This window comes from Rhinolophus hipposideros (genome assembly GCF_964194185.1).
Source record: "Rhinolophus hipposideros genome assembly, chromosome: 21".
Lineage (NCBI taxonomy): Eukaryota > Metazoa > Chordata > Mammalia > Chiroptera > Rhinolophidae > Rhinolophus > Rhinolophus hipposideros.
The window spans coordinates 41,038,623-41,062,063 of NC_138067.1; the positions used below are offsets into that span (position 1 = coordinate 41,038,623).

General features: G+C 52.9%; 1 protein-coding gene across 4 annotated transcripts in view; it reads left to right on the plus strand.

Moving 5' to 3' along the window:
- The window catches only part of CLPTM1 (CLPTM1 regulator of GABA type A receptor forward trafficking), a 32,429-nt gene extending 12,576 nt beyond the window's left edge, over positions 1-19,853 (plus strand). Inside the window, exons 3-15 of one of the 4 annotated variants that reach the window (XM_081031100.1) lie at positions 56-179; positions 1,418-1,576; positions 3,971-4,088; positions 12,616-12,701; positions 13,424-13,544; positions 14,114-14,358; positions 15,082-15,175; positions 17,118-17,308; positions 17,572-17,667; positions 17,989-18,124; positions 18,713-18,880; positions 19,110-19,446; positions 19,636-19,853. In XM_081031100.1, the coding sequence (XP_080887226.1) occupies positions 56-179; positions 1,418-1,576; positions 3,971-4,088; positions 12,616-12,701; positions 13,424-13,544; positions 14,114-14,358; positions 15,082-15,175; positions 17,118-17,308; positions 17,572-17,667; positions 17,989-18,124; positions 18,713-18,880; positions 19,110-19,411 (1,840 nt within the window). In that variant the 3' untranslated portion in view covers positions 19,412-19,446; positions 19,636-19,853. Of the gene's footprint in view, positions 1-55; positions 180-1,417; positions 1,577-3,970; positions 4,089-12,615; positions 12,702-13,423; positions 13,545-14,113; positions 14,359-15,081; positions 15,176-17,117; positions 17,309-17,571; positions 17,668-17,988; positions 18,125-18,712; positions 18,881-19,109 lie in introns of all 4 variants that reach the window. The other 3 variants (XM_081031099.1, XM_081031101.1, XM_081031102.1) reach the window with 3 other exon arrangements.
- Positions 19,854-23,441: the final 3,588 nt, after the last annotated feature.

A 23,441-nucleotide genomic window follows, 5' to 3' on the forward strand; every position in this document is an offset into this window, starting at 1 on the left:
TCCATGTTGGAGAGAAGCGCTCGGGTACTCACCACCTGCCCTGCTTCCCTCCTAGGATCTTCATCATCTGGGCCATCAGCAGCTGGTTCCGCCGAGGGCAGGCCCCTCAGGACCAGGTAGGCCCCGGAGGAGCCCCACGCGTCGCCAGCCGCAACCTGTTCCCCAAAGACACTTTAATGGTAAGTGCTGGCTGGGAGGCCAGAGACTGGAGGTGAGCCCTCGAGTGGGTGTGGGCGAGTGACATGGGCAGTGACCCGGCCTGTGGTCACTGTCAGGTCTGTGAACACATCTGGGGCTGAGGAACTCTGGGTCTGTCCACAGCCCATGAAACCTGTCACTTAAGCAATACCCATAAGGAAAAGGCACATTCTTTTGGTGGTGTGATGGCACTGTGTCTGGGTGAGAGGGACATCCAAGGAATCACTCAGCTGTTTAAAAACTGTCTTAACAGAGTCCTTAACATATTTATTTCAAAAGTACATTCAGACTTTAAAAGTTGCAAGGGGAGGGCGGCCGGTTAGCTCAGTTGGTTAGAGCACGATGTTCTTAACAAGGTTGTTGGTTCGATCCCCGCATGGGCCACTGTGAGCTGCGCTCTCCACAACTAGACTGAAACAGCTACTTGACTTGGAGCTGATGGGTCCTACAAAAACACACTTAAAATAAATAAAAGTTTTTTTAAAAAAAAGTTGCAAGGGGAGGTGTGCAGGGGAGGGGTAAGGATGGGAGAGACCGAGAAGGGGTGGGGAGCCTGGCAGAGGCAGCAGTAAGGGAGAACTGTGAGGGCCGGGGATCAGCAGCATCTACAGCAAGGGTTCAGACGCCAGGCATCTAGGCTCCTCCCACCTTTGTGGTTCTCCGCAGCCCTGGGATTCTTGGTTTCCTGGGATTCTAGTCCGCAGGGTGACCACTGCTCAGCTATTCGTCAGTGGGCCTTCGGGGCTCTGGACAAAGAAGGCCACAGGGACCTGAGAAAGGCGAGAGTTCTCAGAGGCCAGGCTACCCCATATCCCCTGTGTTTTCCGGCGGACCCTCCTGCATATCTTGACTGCTTTATCCATGAGCCTGCAGAACTCTGACCAGGAAGGTCATAAGAGGCCGAGAAGGGAGAATGCAGGGAGGTCTCGATCCTCTCTAACCCCAAATTCTAATTGCCAAGTTGGCCATTCTTCAATTAGTTTTTGTTCATAGACGTCACAGACTTAGACCAGGATAGACATGATAGGAATATGAGAAAAGAGAAAATAAACTTATTCTTCCAGATGCTACTTCACTCTCCATTAACCCTCCTCCCCTTCCCCCACAAAATTGTTCATATTAGTGTGCTGACCACTGCCACAGCTCTTCATCTGCTCTTTGTCTGTCAACCTTCAGAGGCTCTTAGGAGCAGTGTTCAGCTCACCCTTTCTCCTAACAGAACCTGCACGTGTACATCTCAGAGCACGAGCACTTTACAGACTTCAACGCCACATCAGCACTCTTCTGGGAGCAGCACGACCTTGTGTATGGCGACTGGACTAGCGGCGAGAACTCCGATGGCTGCTACGAGCACTTCGCTGAGCTCGACATTCCACAGGTGGGAAAACCACCTCATCTCTGGCCCCAAGGCTGCTCAACTCACACTGAAGGGACTTGCCTTGAACCATCTCCCAGTCCTGCAATCTAGAGTATAGGCTTCAAGCCTGGCAGTAGCCTCCGTTCACATGCTGTGTGGCCACAGGCAGGTTCCTGAGGTCTCTGGGCCTTGGCCTCCCCACATCTCCATTTGAATGGAGTTGGAATTGGTCTAGGATCCTCCCAACAACCCCCCCAGGGTTGTGTAAATCTGTGGTTTAAGCCAGTGAAAGATTAGTAATCATCCTTGGGGGTGTCTAGTTATCACTAGTATGTCAGGAAGCCCAGTTTGAAAACAAAAGTTAACATTTACTATGTGCAAGTCTCCAAGCTAGGCCAATTGGTGGAAATCTCCCAGCAACCCTATGAATATCTCCATTTGATTGATTAGAACACTGAGGTACAGAGAGGTTAAGTGAATTTCTCAAGGTCACACAGCTAGTGAGAGATTTGAACTCCAGCTATCTAGCCTTGGATTCTGGCAGCCCCAGGTTCAAATCCCACCTTCTCCAAGAAGCCCTTCCTGACACTCGGGGTCAGGTAGCCACCGTCCTTGGGCTCTCCTACTCAAGCCCTGCTACTCTGGGGGGTTGTCCCTTTCTAGACATGGATCTGGCCCCTCCCCCCCCCAGCCACGGGTCTGTGACCCCCGTGAGGGTAAGGCTGGGACTATCTTGATCACTGCAATGTCCCCAGCTCTGCCCATCGTGGGGCCGGGTGCAGAATCAGTGAATGTTGAGCAATCAATGAATTTGATGAATCATTGAAGTTGACATTTCCTTTGGGGCCGCTGCCCTCTCAGTTCCCCCTAGCAGGTCTCCATGTCTGCTCTGTCTGTCTCTGTTTTGATCAGTCAGGGTGGCTGGACGCAGGGTGTGGACGCAGTCTTTCTGAGGCAGATAGGCTAAGCCGTGCTGAGGGGTGGCTTCCACTAAGATTCACGCCCAGCCCCTTGGCTCCTCGCTGAGGTCCCAGTTAGCCTGAGGGGCAGCAAGCCAGGCAGTGAGAACTGCCCCCAAGGACTCCGATCTGACCCTCCTTCCCAGCTTTGGGGTAGGAGGGTGTCTCAGTGGCACGTGATTTTAATTTATGGAGGTGACTGTGGCAACATGGAGAGGCCAATGCCACTAGAAGAAGAATTTATTGCTTACATTTGCAGGGAAGAGGGGGCCTGCCATACCACACAGGGCCACGTGGGGAAACATCAGTTTGGGCAGGAGCTAGGGGAGCAGGGAAGCCTAGCCACACGCTTCATTGGGGTTTCCACGGGAAAGACAAAGCAGCGCAGGGAAACAGCTTAGGACTGGCTAGTTTGGATAATGTTGGTGGGCTCTGGGCTGGAGGGGTGGTCTCTAGTTGTCTGGTACTTGGTTCCCGGTGATTACGGCAGCTTGGTGTGTGAGAGGTAGCTGAAGGGAGTGAATGGGGTTTGGACTTGGGATTGGTTGGTTTGCATACTAAAAGGGCAGGTGAGTTGTTTATTATCTTTAGGAATTAGCTACCCCTGCAGGTAGGTCTCTACCCAGCCAGCTAGGTCCACCGAGATGTTCAAACCTAAAAAACATAAAATACAAAAAAACATGACCACAGCGGTGGGCTTCAAAGGCAGGGAAGCGAAGAGGATGTAGTTTGACCAATTGAATCCCAGCTCTGCACGAAGATTAGACAGAGGACTCAGATGCTCTTGCCATCTACCCCAGGCCCCTCTTCAGTGTCTTCATCTGTGCCAGGTGAGAGACAGCGTCGTCCCCCGTCCTCGGGAGCCAGAAGTGAAAGGCACGGGCAGATGGTGGGAGGCAGAGCCGTGGAGGAGCCCGCAGACGGGGTTCGGATCCACTCACTCGCTGTACGTTACGTAATCCCTCTGCCTGAGCCCCAGTTGGCTCATCTGGAAAATGAGGGTAATAACGTAACACTACCACTGCATGAAGTCTTTGTGGATTACAGGAATGTGTACCCATTGGATTAGTCAGTTACCGTTTGAAGTGCCTGGAGTAGGGTCTGGTCCCTGCTGTTTGACAGTTGAATGAATTAATGTCGCTGACATTTACTGAGTTCCACCTCTGCCTGAGTGATCTGCTGGGTGCCCTGGGATCATTATGACAGCACTGCTGTGCTTTCAGCTCTGATGACCTGCATCCTGCTGGTGAGCACTGAGGCTCGGTGAAGGAAGGCTGAGGCCACGCCGTGGGGCTAGAGCCGGGATCCGTGTCTGAGTCTCTGACTCCAGTGTTTTGCTCTTAACTGCTCACCTATCCTGCCTGCCCAGCCTGAGAACAGGGGCTGGGGAAGCTGCTGGGAGCATGTGTAGTGAGGGGCTTTAGCATTTCCTTCTCCCTCTTGGCCCGCCTTGCAGAGCGTCCAGCAGAATGGCTCAATCTACATCCACGTCTACTTCACCAAGAGTGGCTTCCATCCAGACCCCCGGCAGAAGGCCCTGTACCGCCGCCTTGCCACAGTCCACATGTCTCGGAGTAAGTCAGGGCCCGAATCCCAGACCCATCACTCAGGTGGCCAGTGGCCTGGGCACCCCAGCTGGTGCAGGGCCTCTAATCCCAGGACCACAGGGGCAGGCAGGAACCACGAGCCCGGGGAGGCTGGGACTGACAGACCCCCCTTTGTGCCTCTGTGGACCCCCCTCATGCAGATGGGAGAGCAGTGGGCTTAGAAAGAGCAGCTGGACAAAGGGACTTTCGAAGGGGAGGAGACTGGGCCAGCTTTTGTACAGTACCTGGCCTGGGAGAAGTAGATGCTCTAGAATAGTCTGTGAATGGACGATGGGTTCATTAACACTCTAGAATAGTCTGCGAACGAATGATGGGTTCATTGACACTCTAGAATAGTCTCCGAATGAACGATGGGTTGGTTGAATGAGCAGAGGGAGACTCCAGTGTGACCTCTAACACATATGTCAGCCCAGCCCACGTGAATGGGTGCAGCACATATGTGCTGCCCTTGGAGTGTCTTGTGGGACCGTGCCTGGCTCCCAGGTGGCCCGTTTGTGTGGGTCCCACATAGCTGTGCTGTGAGCTCTCAGTTCTCAGACACATACTTCTGAGCAGTGCCCTTCATTTTTGAAGGTAAGATGCTGGGGCTGGGTGCCCACCAGGAGAATTCCAATCAGGTGAACAAACCCCTGGGACTGCGAGTGACCCTCAAGAAGCCCCAGGTGGCCATTTGTGACTTCCGACACAGCCTTATTTTGAAACAGGTTTTCTCTGCCCAGGGCGTCTTACTTTTTTTTTTTTTTTTTTAAGATTTTATTGGGGAAGGGGAACAGGACTTTATTGGGGAACAGTGTGTACTTCCAGGACTTTTCTCCAAGTCAAGTTGTTGTCCTTTCAATCTTAGTTGTGGAGGGTGCCGTTCCGCTTCAGGTTGTTGTCCTTTCTGTCTTAGTTGTGGAGGGCGCAGCTCAGCTCCAGGTCCGGTTGCCGTTGCTAGTTGCAGGGGGCAGAGCCCACCATCCCTTGCGGGAGTCGAGGAATTGAACTGGCAACCTTGTGGTTGAGAGCCCACTGGCCCATGTTAGGAGCATGGAGCTCTAACCGCCTGAGCCACCGGGCTGTCCACTTTTTTTTTTCTTTTTTTTAAATAATCTCTTGAACGAGTACAGTTGATTCTTGAACAACACAGGAGTTAGGGGGATGGCCCTCTGCACAGTTGAAAAATTCATGTATAATTTTTTTTTCCTTCTCCCCTTCTTCTGCCTCTCTGTCCCACTCTAGTTCAAGCCGTTGTTTCTCAGTCTAGTTGTGTAGGACACAGCTCCCTGGCCCACGCTGGTATTATGAGCTTTGCGCTGTCCCCAGCTGAGGCATTTGGTCGCTGGTTGTCAGTCGGCCGCTCACAGCCACTCTTGCGGGCCGCTGGCCGCTCCATGGCCACACACGGTAGCCCATGGCAGCTCACACCGATCTCTGGCTGCTCTCCACAGCTCAGCTAAAGGGAGAGCTGTTGTTCACAATCTTAGCTGTAGAGGGCGCAGCCCACTGGCCCACGTGGGAATTGAACTGGCGACCTCGGTGTTAGGATCATGGCGCTCCAACTACCTGAGCCACCAAGCAGGCCCATATATAAATTTTTCACTCCCCCAAAACTTAATTGTCCCTTGGTATCTGTGGGGGATTAGTTCCAGTACTCCCCGCGGATACCAGCATCCATGGATGTTCAAGTTCCCTATATAAAATTGTGTAGATCAGTGAATACCATCCACCCTCCACATCTCTGGACTCCCAACTGCAGATCAAAAACAGTACAGGTAGAGGGCCTTCATAGATGTATTTTGAGTGACTGAATGAGTCAATAAATAAATGATTAAATAAATGCCCCTACATACATAGGATCTATGTAAAAGAAAAATAAAATCTGATAACATGCTCCTGTAAATAATTACAAAAAAAACCAGTACAGGTATTTATTTATTTTTTTTTTTATTTTTTTTTTTTAATTTTATTGGGGTGACAATTGTTAGTAAATTTACATAGATTTCAGGTGTACAATTCTGTATTACATCGTCTATAAATCCCATTGTGTGTTCACCACCCAGAGTCAGTTCTCCTTCCATCACCATATATTTGATCCCCTTTACCCTCATCACCCACCCCCCACCCCCTTACCCTCTGGTAACCACTAAATTATTGTCTGTGTCTATGAGTTTTTGTTTCTCATTTGTTTGTCTTGTTCTTTTTGGTTTATATACCACATATCAGTGAAATCATAGGGTTCTCTGCTTTTTCTGTCTGACTTGTTTCACTTAGCATTATTCTCTCGAGATCCATCCATGTTGTCACAAATGTTCCTATATCATCTTTCCTTAACGCCGAATAGTATTCCATTGTGTATATGTACCACAACTTCTTTATCCATTCATCTATCGAAGGACATTTTGGTTGTTTCCATGTCTTGGCCACCGTAAACAAAGCTGCAATGAACATTGGCGTACACGTGTCTCTATAGAGAAATGCTTTTATATTTTTGGGGTAGATACCCAGGAGAGCGATTGCTGGGTCATATGGTAATTCTATTCGTAATTTCTTGAGGAACCTCCACACTGCCTTCCATAGTGGCTGCACCAGTCTGCATTCCCACCAACAGTGTATGAGAGTTCCTTTTTCTCCACAGCCTCTCCAACACTTGTTACTATTTGTTTTGTTGATGAAAGCCATTCTGACTGGGGTGAGGTGATATCTCATTGTGGTTTTCATTTGCATTTCTCTGATGATTAGCGATGTTGAGCATTTTTTCATATGTCTATTTGCCATTTGTATATCCTCTTTGGAGAAATGTCTCTTCAGGTCCTCTGTCCATTTTCGATTGGGTTGTTTGTTTTTTTGTTGTTGAGTTTCATGAGTTCCTTGTATATTTTGGATATTAGCCCCTTATCAGAGGAACTGTTTGCGAAAATCTTCTCCCATTCAGTTGGTTGCCTCATTATTTTGTCAATAGTTTCTTTTGCTGTGCAGAAGCTTTTCAGTTTCATATAATCCCATTTGTTTATTTTAGTTTTTACTTCCATTGCCTTTGGAGTCAAATTCATAAAATGCTCTTTGAACCCAAGGTCCATAAGTTTAGTACCTATGTTTTCTTCAATGCAGTTTATTGTGTCAGGTCTTATGCTTAAGTCTTTGATCCATTTTGAATTAATTTTGGTACATGGTGACAGATAGCAGTCCAGTTTCATTCTTTTGCACGTAGCTATCCAATTCTGCCAGCACCATTTATTGAAGAGGCTGTCTTTCGTCCATTGTATGTTTTTAGCTTCTTTGTCAAAAATTATCTGTCCATATTTATGTGGTTTTATTTCTGGGTTCTCAATTCTATTCCATTGGTCTATGTGTCTGTTTTTCCGCCAATACCAAGCTGTTTTGATTATTGTAGCCCTGTAGTACAGGGAAAAATCAGGGAGTGTGATACCTCCAGTATTGTTCTTTTTTTTTAATATTGCTTTGGCTATTCGGGGTCTTTTGTGGTTCCAAACAAATCTGATGATTTTTTGTTCTATTTCTTTAAAAAATGTCATTGGGATTTTAATGGGGATTGCATTAAATCTGTATATGGCTTTGGGTAATATGGCCATTTTAACTATGTTGATTCTTCCAATCCATGAGCACGGAATGTCTTTCCATTTCTTTGTGTCTTCTTCAATTTCTTTCAAAAATGTCTTATAGTTTTCAGCATATAAATCCTTCACATCCTTGGTTAAGTTTATTCCTAGGTATTTTATTCTTTTTGCTGCAATTGCAAAAGGAATTGTTTTTTCTATCTCTTTTTCTGAGATTTCATTGTTGGTATATAGGAAAGCAATGGACTTTTGTACGTTGATTTTGTAGCCAGCAACTTTACTATATTCATTGATTGTTTCTAATAGCTTTTTGGTGGAGTCTTTAGGGTTTTCTATATATAGCATCATGTCATCTGCAAAGAGTGACAATTTAACTTCTTCATTCCCAATTTGGATGCCTTTTATTTCTTTCTCTTGCCTGATAGCTCTGGCGAGGACTTCCAACACTATGTTGAAAAGCAGAGGTGATAGGGGACAACCTTGTCGTGTTCCTGAACGTAGAGCAAAGGGCTTCAGCTTTTCACCATTAATTATGAGGTTAGCTGAGGGCTTGTCGTATATGGCCTTTATTATGTTGAGGTATTTTCCTTCTATACCAATTTTAGTAAGTGTTTTAATCATAAATGGATGTTGTATCTTATCAAATGCTTTTTCTGCATCAATTGATAGAATCATATGATTTTTGTCCTTTATTTTGTTTATGTGATGTATCACATTGATGGATTTGCGAATGTTGAACCATCCTTGTGCCTCGGGGATGAACCCCACTTGGTCGTGATGAATAATCTTTTTAATGCATTGTTGTATTCGATTTGCTAGAATTTTGTTTAGGATTTTAGCATCTGTATTCATCAGAGATATAGGTCTGTAGTTTTCTTTTTTTGTGTTGTCCTTACCAGGTTTTGGTATCAGGGTAATGTTGGCCTCATAAAATGAGTTAGGGAGTACTGACTTTTCTTCAATTTTTTGGAAGAGTTTGAGCAGGATTGGTATTAGATCCTCTTTGAAGGTTTGGTAGTACAGGTATTTATTTTTAAAAATCCCCAGAGAAGTGGACCTGTGCAGTTCAGACCCATGTTGTTCAAGGGTCAACTGTATATGGTTTAAAATTCAGGTAATCGACCAGACAGTGAAACTCATCAGTCTCCTGTTCCCCCTTCCCCTCCTCACTGAGTTCCCACCCCAGTGGGAACTGCTTTCAAGTGCATTTAGCTGTTTCTTCTGCGACTTAATCCCCGAAGCTCCCAGTAACAAGTTGAGACCTCAATCTCTTGGTTTTTTCAGTTTTAGACATTGTCTCTTTTTTTAAAAAAAATTAATTAGATTTATTGGGGTGACAATTGTTAGTAAATTTACATAGATTTCAGGTGTACAATTCTGTATTATATCATCTATAAATCCCATTGTGTGTTCACCACCCAGAGTCAGTTCTCCTTCCATCACCATATATTTGATCCCCCTTACCCTCATCACCCATCCCCCACCCCCTTACCCTCTGGTAACCACTAAATTACTGTCTGTGTCTAAAAAAACTCATAGACATTGTCTCTTGACTTCCTACTCTAGAAGAGGAAATCCCAACACAGGAACATAATTTGATTAGATTAATATTCAGTGTTCAGATGATTTAAGTACGTGACTCTTATTTACATCTGCAACCGCACAGCAAACATAGTTCACTTTTTCTTTCCTGTCCAACTTTTCATTTTCCATGAGGTTAATGAATCTTGGCATTTTTTTGCTCGCTCTTTGCGTCTTTGTCCTTGAGTCCACTGTGTCCTGATTGGCAGCCACAGGACTCTCTCCCTGTACTTGAGTTTCAGCAGATCTGGAGAAGAAGGCTCCCTCAGAAAGCCCTGTTCTCCTCCTATGAATTTTTGCGTGCTCCATCCATCTCGCTTTTATTTCATTGTGCCTGTGGGTTTGATGATGATCCAGCTGGCTGTTTTGTGTGGCACAGTAACAGATGTACTTCTCTTCGTGTGGGTTAAGTCTTTCCTACTTCTTTTGGTACAAAAATATCCCAAAGGATAATTTTTTTGTTATTATCTACACTGGATGAAACAGAAAGTTGGCGACTCTATGTCGGTCCCCAAAACTAATTTGGAAAAGTGTGTCATCCCCTCTGTCCCGTGTGTGCCGAGCGCTTTTCTAAGGGAGCATGTCTGCAATGTGCCCTACACGGTGTTCCACTCACTGGCTTCCGTGTAGCAAGCTCTGCAAAGATGCAGGCAGAGGCAAGCTGAGGGGGTGTGGCTTGCAGGGGCTCTCCCCATGGACGTGTCCCCACACGTGGAATTGGTCAGGGGTCTGGGGTAGATGTGCCTGACGCCTCCGAGATGGCCTTGAATGTGACCCAGTGTATGGCTGCTGGCTTGCACCCTGTTTACCTCCTTGATGCTAGTAGTTTTTTGTGGTTTTCTGCTTGGTGATCTGTGTTGCTGTAAGGTCAGGTCGTGTTCATACTCACTGTGACAGATGTCAGCGTCTGCAGAGTCTGCAGCCAGTGGACCTGGAAAGCCCACAAGGATCACCCAGGCTTGCCTCATAGCTGGGACCCCTTGAAGCAGAGACTTGGAGCTGGCCACCTGCCAACTCCAGCACGAAGAATGAGAGTGTGGGGGCAGACCAGCGCCCTTCTCCCCAAAGGGCCAGCAATCTGTACTCTAGAGCAGCACTGTCCCTTAGAGATATCGTGCCAGCCTGTCAGTTTAAGTTTTCTGGCGGCCACATTAAAAGTAAAACTAAAAGAAATCATAAAATTAACGTTAGTAATAATATTGAGGTCAGCATATTGTCATTTCAACATCTAATCAGTATAAAAACTGAACGAGACTCTCTTATGTTCTGTTTCTTCCTCTGCACTAAGTTTCAAAACCTGGTGTGTGGTTTGCACTTCCAACACGTCTGTTTGGATCAGCCCGTTATCTGTGTTCAGCAGCCCCATGGGGCCAGTGACCAACCATCTTGGATGGTGCAGTTCTAGAAGCTTTAATTCTGAGAAGAGAGGCCTCTTTCCTCCCCACAGAAGCCAAGTCCATTTTGTGTGAGCCAAAGCCTGTCTCCTGTGCCTCTTCCTTCAGGCCCTCCGGGGCCGGGCCGGGCATGGCGCCTCCCTTCCCTGGACAGCCTCTCCCTGGTGCGGAACAGCAGCAGGACATGCATGTCCTCCTGGAATTTCTTCTTTAGGATGCCCACCCTTGGGTGTTGACTGTTCCCCCTGGACGTGGGGGCAAGGTCTCAAATGCATGAAAAATGATAGGAGTGATGGGATGATATTTGTGTTAACAATAAAAACAGCAGTCCCTAGGCTGAAACCCTAACTAAGTTCACTCCCGAAGTGTTTTTGAACGAGAGCTCCTGTGTAGAAGCCAGAAGCCCTGAGCCCTGGTTCTGAGTGGGTGGAAAGGATCTGGGTCCTGTGGTTTGTGTAAACGTGACATGCAGGGACGCTCTGCCCGGCTGGGCAGAGCAGAGAACCACTTCCCAGTGGTCCGGTCAAGAAGAGGTGGGACTTTTATCCCCATTCCCCCATAGGAGGGACTGAGGCCCAGGGCAATGACGGAGCTCACCAACATCCCTCAGCCTATGGGAGAATGAGCCGGGATGGGACTCCAGAGCCCTGTTCTTTGCCAGCTCGCTTCCCCATTTTCCCATCTCTCGCTGGCCCTTGGGGGCAGGATGGAGAAGTCACAGGAAGGGCGGGCTGCATTTTGTCCCAGTGTAAGGAAGAGCTGAAAAGTACCCAAGCAGGCTAAAGGCGGGGAGATCAGGCATAAGCAAGCATCAGCCCCTTCTACCTGGCAAGTCGTGACATGGTTCAGGGCAGGGTGGCAGAGAGCCTGTGGCCAGCCAGGCCTCTACAAGAGGAGGTGTAAGGGCCACTCCTGGCTGCAAGTATTCCACAGCCCCAAAACAATTCTCCCCCTGGTGGCTCTGGGCTTTCTCTGGAACTGTCTGCAGCCCGCCTGTTTATGTTCATGTATTCTGTGAGTCGTCACTGGGCACCTCCCAGGGGTCCACCCTCGTGCAGGGGATGTGTCAGGATCCAAAACGAACCCTCCTGGGGTTCGCAACCTGGTTGAGGGGATAGACAGCAGACAGGTAAACCAGTGGGCAGGTGAATTGGGGGCAGTGATGGCATGTTGTGAAGGAAGTAGCGAGGACCATGGCTGGGGGCCTCCTTGCGGGGGTGGGCAGGGAAGCCCTGTGGAAGGGGGGCTTGAAGGGTGAGAAGGAGCCAACCAGGGCGATGCCACATATCCATGGTGGATACGTGTCAGGAGGACAGAACAGCGTGTCCAAAGAGGCCAGGTTGGCACCTTTGAGGAGAGGGGTGAGGCAGACGAAGGTGGGAGGGGCGAGGGCTGAGAGGCCGGGGTGTGTGGGCATAGCAGGACCCCTACTCGGGCAGCAGGGGCAGCAGGAACCATCTGGTTCCCACTGCGGAAGCAGTGGGAGGACATGATTAGTTCCTGGCTGCCCTGTAACATGAAGGCCATAGGAGGCAAGGGCAGCCGCCAGGAGGCCAGTGAGGAGGTGACTGTAGTCATCCAGGAGGGGTACCGTGACTGGCTTGGTGTGGGGCCCTGACGGTGGGAGCTGTGGTTGGATTGGAGGCATGTGCTGGAGGGGGCATGCCCAGGACGGGCGAAAGGGAACAGACGCAGCAGGTTCCAACGCAGGAAGACTCCACGCTTCTGTGTGGAGCCGTTTGGTGCGTGCTAGTGTCACTGTAACGATGGGGAAAGTGGGGCTGGAGCTGTGAGAAGGCAGACAGCTCAGGCTGCCGGTCACCATTATCATCAGTTGGCAGGTGGAAGAGTAGGAACCAGGAGACCAGTGAGCTGCTGTTTGTGCACAGAGGTCTGGGGTCTGGATCTCCCAGGGGCCAGCAGGTCTCATGTCCACCCCCTCTGCCTCCTCCCCTCCCACAGTGATCAACAAATACAAGCGCCGGCGGTTTCAGAAAACCAAGAACCTGTTGACGGGGGAGACGGAAGCTGACCCTGAAATGATCAAGGTAACCATGAGTGGAGCTGTCGGGTCCTGGGGGTGGCCTGCTGTTCACAGCCCAGCAGCCAGCCCACGGGGCTCTCATCTGGCACCACCACTGAGCCGCTGTGTAGGCTCAGTCAAGTCTCCTCACCGCTCTGAGCCTCAGTTTCCCTCTCTGGAAACAGGATTAGGAAGCAGAGCTACCTCTCAGGGAGCAGGGAGGATCCTGGGCAGGGTGGGTCCCCTCACTCTTCCCACTTTCAGATGGGGAGACCTGCCTGAAGTGTCCTAGCCAGGAGGTAGCCGGGTGGGATTCCCACGCGGGCAGCCAGGCCCAGGGCCCTGGCTCAGCCTGGCACAGAGTAGGAACTGATAATGAGGCTCTAGCAGGAATTCTCTCCGGCAGGCTGGGGGCGCCAGGGTGTTAACCCGTGCTGGGTGCCAAGAGCCTTTCTCTGCACGGTGGTCCCAGGCAGGGGGTCCCCGAGTATGGAGGCAGCATGTGGGGCCCCCTTTGCAGCCTGGCACGCAGTCCCTTCCTGATCTGCAGGCCTGGGGTTTCTACTCTGGCTGGGAGTCCAGGGCAGTGGGGTCTGTAAAGGCTGGCATGGGGGCTGGCCAGTGTGAGCCCTCGGCCAACAGTTACTGTGATGGTTACTGTGCTGTCGTGATTGTCACGGGAGCCCTCAGGAGGAAGTGAGCAGGTGCCTCTGAGGCTGACCCCCCCCCTCCCCAATCTCTCCTCAGAGGGCCGAGGACTATGGGCCCGTGGAGGTGATCTCCCACTGGCACCCCAATATCACCATCAACATTGTGGATGACCACACGCCATGGGTGAAGGGCAGCGTGCCTCCACCGCTGGACCAGTGTGAGGCCCCCAGCCCCCTCGGGCTCCCGACCAGGCCTTGCCCTTGTGTCCTGGGTCTCCATGTGACTGGGTCCACACCTCCCCAAGCTCCCCGCCCTGCCCACCTCTCCCTAGACACTCCCCTTCCGCCCCAGCACGGACACCCAGTGTGCCCAAACCAGTCCGTAGACAAGTCTCTTTCAGCCCACGAGCTGTTTGAAAAAAATGTGCATCACTGGCTGACTTTTGAAATTGGGGCAGCATCACTTAAAAACCCAGATTTCTGACTTCTTTAACAAAACCCTGATGTGTGGTTACCCGTGGGGTAGCCGTGGCCTGGAGCTGAGCCGCAGCTGTCCCCTGCATTGGGGCCTGCCCGGCCCTTCCTATCTTGTCCCCTCCACTGAGGTCACGTGACCCTTTGGACTCTTCATAGTGCAGCCGAAAAATGTCCTGTCTTCCAGTCTCTGTCAGGGGGACCCCATCTGAATTTGCCATCTCTGTTCTGGGAGACCTAAGGGCTCCCCACCCATATGGGTGCCTGTGGCTGCAGCTCGGGCTGAGCAGTGCCCCTGCCCCTTGTGCCGCAGACGTGAAGTTCGACGCCGTGAGTGGCGACTACTACCCCATCATCTACTTCAACGATTACTGGAACCTGCAGAAGGACTATTACCCCATCAATGAGAGCCTGGCCAGCCTGCCGCTCCGGGTCTCCTTCTGCCCACTCTCGCTCTGGCGCTGGCAGCTTTACGCCGCCCAGAGCACCAGGTCACCCTGGAACTTCCTGGGCGATGAGCTGTATGAGCAGTCAGACGAGGAGCAAGATTCAGTGAAGGTGAGGTGGACACTGGGTCTTCCCGGCAGTCTCCTGGGCTTCAGGACGGGAAGGGGAAGCAGGCCGGGCTGGTGGCCTGGGGACCTGGCCAGTGCTCCCCTGGCCAGTTTCACAACCTCCCAGGCCCCTCCCCACCTTTATCCCTGGCTGACGCTGGGGATCCCGTGTCCGAGGCACCTGTGGTCCTTGTCACAGCTTTGCTGTGTCCTTGCCGGGCCCCCGGGTCTGGCCCTGTCCTCCCTGCTCCTGTCCCATGGCCCCTTTCTCCCTGACTTTGAGCCCTGACTCGATGTCTCTGCTTTCTGTCCCTGTGTCCTGGAGTACCTCCCGGTGTCCCCATCTTTCTCTGCCTGTGTCTGTGACATCAAGACGCGGCTGTGCTTGCCTGGGGTTATCTTCCATGTTGTATCTCTGCTCCTCACGCCGACTGTCCCCTCACCTCGCGGTCACTCTACCTCTCTTCCCTTCATTGTCTGTCTGTCTATCTCTCTCTCCATCTCTCCATCCATTCCTGGCCTGCCTCTCCCATGTCCATCTGCCCAGCTCTTCTGACGAGCACGTGCTCTCCCTCTTAGGGCAGCCCCAGGGGTCAGGTCTGTAGAGAATGTCAGCAGGTTCTTCTGGAGAAGGAGAGAGGGTGGGCTAATAACTGTGCGGTCTGGGTCAGCCCCTTGGCGAGGGCAGGGCCCTGCTCACAGGCATCTTCCCCCACCCCACCCCTAGGTTGCGCTCCTAGAAACCAACCCCTACCTACTGGCACTCACCATCATCGTGTCCATAGTCCACAGTGTCTTTGAGTTCCTGGCCTTCAAGAACGGTAGGGGTGGGACCCTGGGGTCTATGACAGGCCATGGGGCTAGGGACGGGAGGGTACCTGGTGGGGGGATAGGGCCTGCCCCCTCCCTCTGCCCCTCCTTTCCCACAGGTCCTCCCCCTACCTGAGGTCTTTCAGCCATTATCCAGAGGCCTAGTGAACTGGAGAGGGCGATGACCCCAAAACTCCCAGCTCAGAAACTCCCATCTGTGGGGTGTGGTGCTGGGGGAGGGGTTGAGCAGGGGAACTCCAAGCCTGGGAGCAGGGAAGCCCCATAACTGCTCCCATCACCCTGCCCAGCAGGCTGCCTGCTGGGGAAGGCCCCTTAGGGCTGGATGGACGGGGCCCACCAGAGTGGGAAGTTGACAGCCCTGTCCTGAGAAGGCCCCTAGGTTCCAAAGGTCAACAGTGATGATGGCCAGGGTTTAAGGAAGATTGGCCACGTGCCAGGTGCTGTTCTGAGTGCCCTCACCAGTTAGCTCGTTGAGTCCTTGCAGCTGCAGCCCTGTAAGGAAGGAAGCCTGTTGTTACCCCCACGCTTATGGTAAGGAAGCAGTGGCTCAGAGAGGTTAGGTAATTTGCCTGCGGTCACACAGCTCCCAATTGTCAGAGCCAGGATTTGGACTGAGACAGCTGGCTTTAGCACCCACTTTCATCCTCTAGGCCCTGCTGGCCATTTACTCTTTCCCTAGAGAACCCCAATCTGAAGGAGGCCTGCTGCTCCACAGCTTCTGGAAGTGGAAGTAGTAATGAATATTATTATTATTATTATTAAGACAATATTGTCATGATTGAGTTACCTTCTAGAAGATTGTAACATCAAAATTGAGCAGAGGCCTAGTAAGCTGGGTTGGCTGGGATCCCTCTTTTCCTGATGAGAAAGGAAGGTACGGAGGGGTGGTCACTTGCCCAAGGTCACACAGCAGGCGTGCAGGCCCTGGGCGAGCCCAGCTTTACACCCCACGCTTGCTGCCTCCCTGGTCCAGAGGAGGACTCGGACCCCCTCGCCCCCACCAGAACACCATCTCTAGACCCATTCTTCCCAGTCAGGATTGGGGGGGTCCTGGGAATGTCCCCTTCAAATCTCAGGGTCTGGATGGGGAAGAGGGGAGTCTGCCGAGTTTGCTGGAGCTCCAGAATCAGAAGCAGAGCGGGGTAGGCAACCAGGGTTAACAGCCCTCACTCACTGAGTGTAGAGCTGGCCCTTTGTGACCACGGGCCTGGCTTCGCCTCTGTAAGGCAGGCATTGTGCTGGGTGGCCTCCTGTGGCCACAGGTGTTGGATGCTCAGCCCGGCAGGGTCACACAGTGCTGTTGTCCCCACCTGGCTGATGAGGGCTCAGAGAGGAGCTGACCTGGCCCCTGCGGGGGGGTGGGGGGGGGTCCGGAAGGAACTGCAGTTGGAGACCAGAGCCTAGAGCCCATGTGCATGTCCTAGGTGTCTATGGGCCACTTCCCTCATGGCTTCCGGGCGGTGGGCTGGAGGAGGAGGTCTTGCAGTATGTGTCCCAGGTCTTCCTAGGGGCAGTGCCCTGGCACCAGGGTAGACAGGCCAGGTCTGGTGTCATATAGTCCCAGCTTCTGTCCAGATCCTACCAGTCCAGGCTCTCAGGCCTCAGGGAAGTGCTTCTCTGACCGGCCCTTAGCATCTGGCGGGTGGTGAGCATTTGGGACGTGGCAGCAATCACCGTCACCAATCAAGGGACTACATCCTCGGGGTGGGGGAGCGGGGGCGTCTGGACATGAGGATTGCAGAGGTCCTGCCTGTCGGCTGCTCTCGGTGGCCCCTGAGAAGCAGAGGCTCCTCTTGGGAGGGGGCGGGGTGTGAACCCCTCCCCCTTGGCTTACCCTGCACCTCCCCGGGGCTCTGAGGACGGTGGGGTCTGAGGGAGCTGCAGGAGGGACTTGGCTTACCCTCCCTGCTCCTCCTCGACTGCCGCACACAGATATCCAGTTCTGGAACAGCCGGCAGTCCCTGGAGGGCCTGTCCGTGCGCTCCGTCTTCTTCGGCGTTTTCCAGTCCTTCGTGGTGCTCCTTTACATCCTGGACAACGAAACGAACTTCGTGGTGCAGGTCAGCGTCTTCATCGGGGTCCTCATCGACCTCTGGAAGATCACCAAGGTCATGGACGTCCGGGTAAGGCTGGCTGCCAGGCTGTTCCGGGGCAGCAGGACTTGGCATGGAGGTGTCTGCTAAGCCGGACCCTGGAGCGGGCCCCCGGGAGTTTCCCAGTGCCTGCCGCACTCCCAGGACCAAGGGGATTTTCACACCAGGGGATTTTTCAGGTCACACGTGGGGCAGGGGAACTGGGAACAGTGGGGAAGGGCAGGGGCTGGAACAGGCATGGGGGGGCAGGAGCCATCATGGCAGCTGACCCCGGCCTTCCTCCCTGTCTGCAGCTGGACCGGGAGCACAAGGTAGCAGGACTGTTCCCTCGTCCAACCTTCAAAGACAAGTCCACATATGTCGAGTCCTCAACCAAAGTGTATGACGATGTGAGTAACCCCCACAGTGGGCCACAGGGAGGGTTTCCAAGCTCCACACACTCCTGGGGACCCAGGGGGTGGGCAGTGGGTGGGAGGGGCCAGGGCATCTGCCTGTTGACTGATGAGCCCATGCTTTATGACCTTTGTCACAGCCTCTAGTGTCACTGGCCTGCCACGTATACTTCCTGGCCAAATCCAAAGTTCTCAGGGCCACCTAGAAATTCCCCTAGGCCAGCCTGCCCGTCCAGGTGTGGGTGGGTAAGGACGGGGAGCAGGGGTGCCAGGTGGGACCTGAGCAGCTGCGTCCCAGCCCCACCCTGTGCCCCACAGATGGCGTTTAGGTACCTGTCGTGGATCCTCTTCCCACTCCTCGGCTGCTATGCTGTCTACAGCCTCCTGTACCTGGAGCACAAGGGCTGGTACTCCTGGGTGCTCAGCATGCTCTATGGCTTCCTGCTGACCTTCGGTGAGCAGGCCTGTGCTGTGCCCGGCACCCCGGTTAGGGCAGACGCTCAGCCAGCGTTCCTCCACCCGGCTCTGGGCTGGGCTGGAGACTCGGCAGTGAGCAAGTCAGCCCGGCGTTCACAGTGCGGGGAACAGACTCATCCCCAGACGGGCACAACCCGGGGTGGGCAGGCGTGGCACATGGGGGTCTCGAAGGGATGCCTGGTCCGCTCTGGGGGTTTGGGAGGACTTCCGGGAGGCCATGACTAGTGCGTTTCAGTCCTTGTCCTTGGGAACCCATAGAGAAAACAAGCAGACGAGCGACTTACAGCATGTGACAGGTGCTGGGAAGGGGCCGAAGGGAGGGGTCTACATTAGAGGGTGGTCAGAGCGACCTCTACGGAGATGATAGATAAACACCCTGAAAGATGCCAAGGAGGGAACCCTGCGAAGGCCCTGAGGTAGGACGTGCCTAGGGGTTGGAAGTGGCAAGGAGGCCAGTATGGCCGGAGCAGTGAGAGGAAGGAGGCTAGAAGTGAGGTCAGAGAGGTCAGGGGTCAGGACGCCCCTTCCTCTGCTCACGGGGGTCCCCTCACTACCACCACCACAGGCTTCATCACCATGACACCCCAGCTCTTCATCAACTACAAGCTCAAGTCCGTGGCCCATCTGCCCTGGCGCATGCTCACCTACAAGGCCCTCAACACCTTCATTGATGACCTGTTCGCCTTTGTAATCAAGATGCCCGTTATGTACCGGATTGGCTGCCTGCGGGACGGTGAGGCCCCGCGGGTGGGTGGGACGGCAGGAGGCTCCCACCAGAGCTAGGCATGGGCAGGGCTGAGGGCCGTGGACTGAGGCCGGTGCCCTGGCCGCGGCCCCTGCCTGGGGACTGGGTCTGAGGAGGCGCAGCCGATTCTTTGCAGGACTTCCCCAGCCCCCCCCACAGGATGCTGGGGCCGGGTGGGCCCCTTCCCTTCACACTGACCCCCTCACCCCACCCCCAGATGTGGTCTTCTTCATCTACCTCTACCAACGGTGGATCTACCGCGTCGACCCCACACGGGTGAACGAGTTTGGCATGAGCGGTGAGGCCCCGACAGCAGCTGCCCCGGTGGCCGAGGCCCCGACAGCAACAGGGGCCCTCCTACCCCCACCCACTCCTGCCCCCGCCACAACCACCACCGCTGCCACCAGGGAAGAGGCCTCCATGCCCCTGCCTGCCAAGCCCACCCAAGAGGCCAGCTCTGCTACCACCGAGCCCCAGGAAGTCCCTCCAAAGCCAGCAGAGGACAAGAAAAGGGATTAAGCGTTCCTGGTCCTGCTCGTCCGCTCCGGCCCCTGGTGACCACTGCCCCCACTGCCCCGGGCCCCTCGCCTCCCTTCCCTGTCGCCCTTCCCCTGGACAGATCGGGCCGGGGCGGCAGGGGGCGCCCCTTGGACCAGGGCCCAGCGCGCGGTGTAGGGGCTGGGGCAGGCCAGAGCACGTGGTTTGTGGAGGCACCATCTGTCTGTCTGTTCCTGTGTTTCTAGCCATCTTGCCCCGCCAGCCCAGCACCATTGGGAATCATGGTGAAGCCCACACAGTGCTGCCGAGGAGTGGGCCAGGCGGGGGAGGTGCCAGGGCCCCTCTGGGATGCCCATGGCCATCCATCATCTTGTCCCTCGTCCCGCGACCATCCCCCTCCTCCCAGACCGCCGCCCTTTAACAAAGTCTGGATTTAATAAATGTGGGTGTTTAACTTAAACTCAACAACCCCCCCTCTAGCCTTCCTTCCTCTGTCACGTTGGAAAGCAGGTATGGGTGGTTCTCCCAGATCTGGGAGGGAGACCTGCAGGTTGTAGGACAGTGAAGTGGGGACAGTCACCCTCTGTGCCATGCCCTGTTTTCACCCTTCTCCCCCTCCCAGCAGCCCTCTGAGGGGGCTTTTATAACTGTCCCCGTTTCACAGATGGGGAAGCTGCTTGTCGTGACCCCGCTGCGCATATGCTCTTACCCACAAGGCTGTATCTGGCCAGCTGAGGCTTGGAGCCTCGCCTGGGCCCACTGATTGTCTCCAGGCCTCACGCCACCAGGCAGGGCAGGAGCGCAGACCTGCCTTATGAGCTGACACCCACTGCCCGCTACAGGCTTTATTCAGTGGTCCTGGGACCCTGGAGGCATGATTGCCCTTCTCTGGGCTTGTGGGCTTACCTCCCAGGGTCACAGCAAGGGTACAGGGGAAGTCCTCGCTCAGAGTGCTGCTCAGCGGTAACGCCCGGAGCTGTTGGGGTGTCACCAGCATCCCCAGGGCTGCCAGCACTGAGGACCCAGCCAAGCCCTTAGTGGATCGTGCACATGTCTTCCCGAAACCGGGTGCTGGGACTGTTCACCCACTTTATAGGTGAGGAAACTGAGGCCTCTGGGCGTCCCTGCATTCCAAGAGGGTTGAGCCCACATTCCCTGATTTACTTCTGGGGAGGGTGGTCTCCTTAACGTGGGGAGAGGAGGCCCGTGGCTGAGGACCACGGCAGGCTCCCTCAGGTCCACCTGTCTCCCCACCCCACCCTGCAGGGCCAGGCAGGGAATCTAGGAGGCCCCGGGAGATGGTGCATACAGAGCCCCGCGTGTGTGCACACATGCGTGTGCACACAGTCACGTACACATGCACAGGCTCCTCCACCGCTGAGGGAGTCACAGCTCGCTCCACTCCCTCCCTTGTTCTGTACCATTCCGTGGCTCCCAGTGCCCTAGGAAAAACCCAGGTTCCCAACAGCGCTGCTCTGCTGAGGCCCTGGCGTGTGGGCTCTCGGGCCACCTCCTCACTGGTCTCATCTCCCTGGCTCCTCCCACAGCCTTTGCAAAGCCCATCAGCTGTACCCCAAAATCACTCAGGAGTTTCACCTCTTGACTTCCATTGAGACCACCGGGTCCAGGCTCCAACTCACCCCCGTGGGGTCCCCTCCCAGCCTCCTCCTCCCTAGTGTCCTCTCCCAGTCCTGCGCCTTTCACTCTCCATCCAGCAGCCAGAGAGAATTTTCTAAAGCACAAACCTGACCTTACCTGTCCCTTGCTCAGAACCTACCATGGCTCCCCTTACGAGAAGAGCACAGGCTCCTAACTGATGAGCAAGACCTTGAGGAGAGGGGCCTTCTTGAGCTCTAGAACCTCATCTCCCTTGTTTTAACTTGCCGTGATCTCTTACCTCCTAGCTCTAGACTATGCTCTTCCCTCACTTGGGGACACAGGTAAGGCACATTACCTTACTCTGCATCTTTCAGGTTGCGGCTCCGATGTCTCCTGCAGGAAGCCCTCCCTGACCACCCCCTCTGAGCCTTCCCAGCTTCCCAGGCTCCACATCCCAGCCCTTCTTACTATGGGACAGGTCATTCTCCATATGGGGACTGAGCCCCATGAAGACAGAGCTAGGGCTGTCTTGGTCACTGCTGTGTCCTGGGCGCAGTGGAGGTGCTCCGGGAATGTTTGCTGAGTGTGTGTATATTTGCACAGACACGCAACACACATCTAGAAGTGTGAACCTTCTTGATGGGGCCCACATTGACCCTGGTAGAGAGACATGCAGTCAGTCAATAGATGGTTCCGAGCCCCTCCCCTAGACATTGCCCTGAGCTGGGGGGTTCTGTGTACACAGCAGGGACCAAGACAGCCCCCGGCCTGCCCTCCTGGAGCTCAGAGCCCAGCAGAAATCCTGCGCGCTGAGGATTTCTGACACATCCTTTTGCTTATTCACCCAACAAACAGTTGGGAGGCCTGACATTGGCAAAGGGCAGAGGGTAATCAGGTGGGCTCCTGGTCCTATAATAGCAGCCACTAATCTATGCTCCTTATGAGCCAAGTTCTAGTGCAGTGCTGTACGTGCTTTGCCTCATCCGTTAAATTTAATACTGATGTTCCCATCACCTCACAGGCCATTGCTCTACCCTCATCTCCACTATTTCCCCAGCAGTCTCTCCACTTCCAGCCTGCTTGCTGTTCATTGAATATGCCATGCATGTTCCCAACTCAGGGCCTTTGCACTTGCTGTTCCCTGTGTCCTTAATAATCTTCCCTAGATATCCACATGGATCCTTCCCCTTTCAGCTCTCTGCTCAAATGACCCTGGACCCTCCCTCAACTTCCTAACCCAAATAGTACCCTGCAAATTTGATCCGTATATCCTGCCTTATTTTCTGTAGTACTGCCACCACCCCCAGACATGTATTTGCATTTCTGTTTTCCATCTGTCTCCCCCACTTGGATTTCAGGGCCACGATGGCAGGAGCTTTTGTCTGTTAGGTCCCTTGCTATGTCCCCACCTTTTGGAATAGTGCCTGGCACGGTTATACTGTGTGTAGTAATAACTCTAAGTCAAATGTTCGCAAGAGCAGATGAGAAAACAAACCTAAAAAATCAAGTAGTCTGTCCAAAGTAATGTGACTCAAGTATTTAGAACACAAAGTGCTTAGAACAGTGCCCAGCACATATAAGAGCTATATACAAATGCCAAGTAGTATTAGTATCTTACATAATCCTCACAACCACCCTATTATTAGACCCATTTTATAGATTAGGCTTAGAATGATGAAGTCAATTGCCCAAGGTCACACAGCTGTGAAGTGGGAGACCTAGGATTTAAACCCAGGCAGTCTGATTCTGGACCCTCAATCATCACCTCTTTTGCAATGCTCTTGTCATAAGCAGACTACAGCTTGCAGGCAAAATCCTGTCTTTTCCAGCTTTTGTATAATTTTTACATTTTTAAGTAGTTAAAAGCTCAAGAACATTTCATGTGAAAATTACACAAAATTCAAATGTCAATATCTGTAATATTTCATCGGAACACAGCCACGCTCATAGTTTACTGTCTGGCTGTTTTTGTGCTATGGCAGAGTTGAGCACTGAGAACGTCTGGTCCTCAAAGTCTAAAGCATAATAACATATTTGCTATCTGGCCCTTTGCAGTTTTTAAAACGTTTGCTTGATATTTTGTTGTCTAGCAGTAGTTCTCCAACAAGCTTATATTCACATCACCTGAAGGGCTGGGGGGCCACACTTTCAGAACTGCTGCTGTACACTATTCTGCCTCCCAGGAGGAGGTACCAGGCCTGGCTTGGTGAGTGCTGTGCCTTAGTGCCCAGTGCAGTCTCTGGCAAAGAGCAAGTACTCAGTAAAGTGTACGTCCAATGAATCAATGAGTCTGTGTGGGCCATGGAGAGAAGAGGAATGCTCAAATTTTACACATGAGCAGACATAGCACTCTGCGACCTGAGGGAGCCTCACGTCCAAGTTGGAACCTAATGATCACTCATTCTCAAGGATGGAAGGCTTTAGAAATATGATCTAACCAAATGGCTGCCCC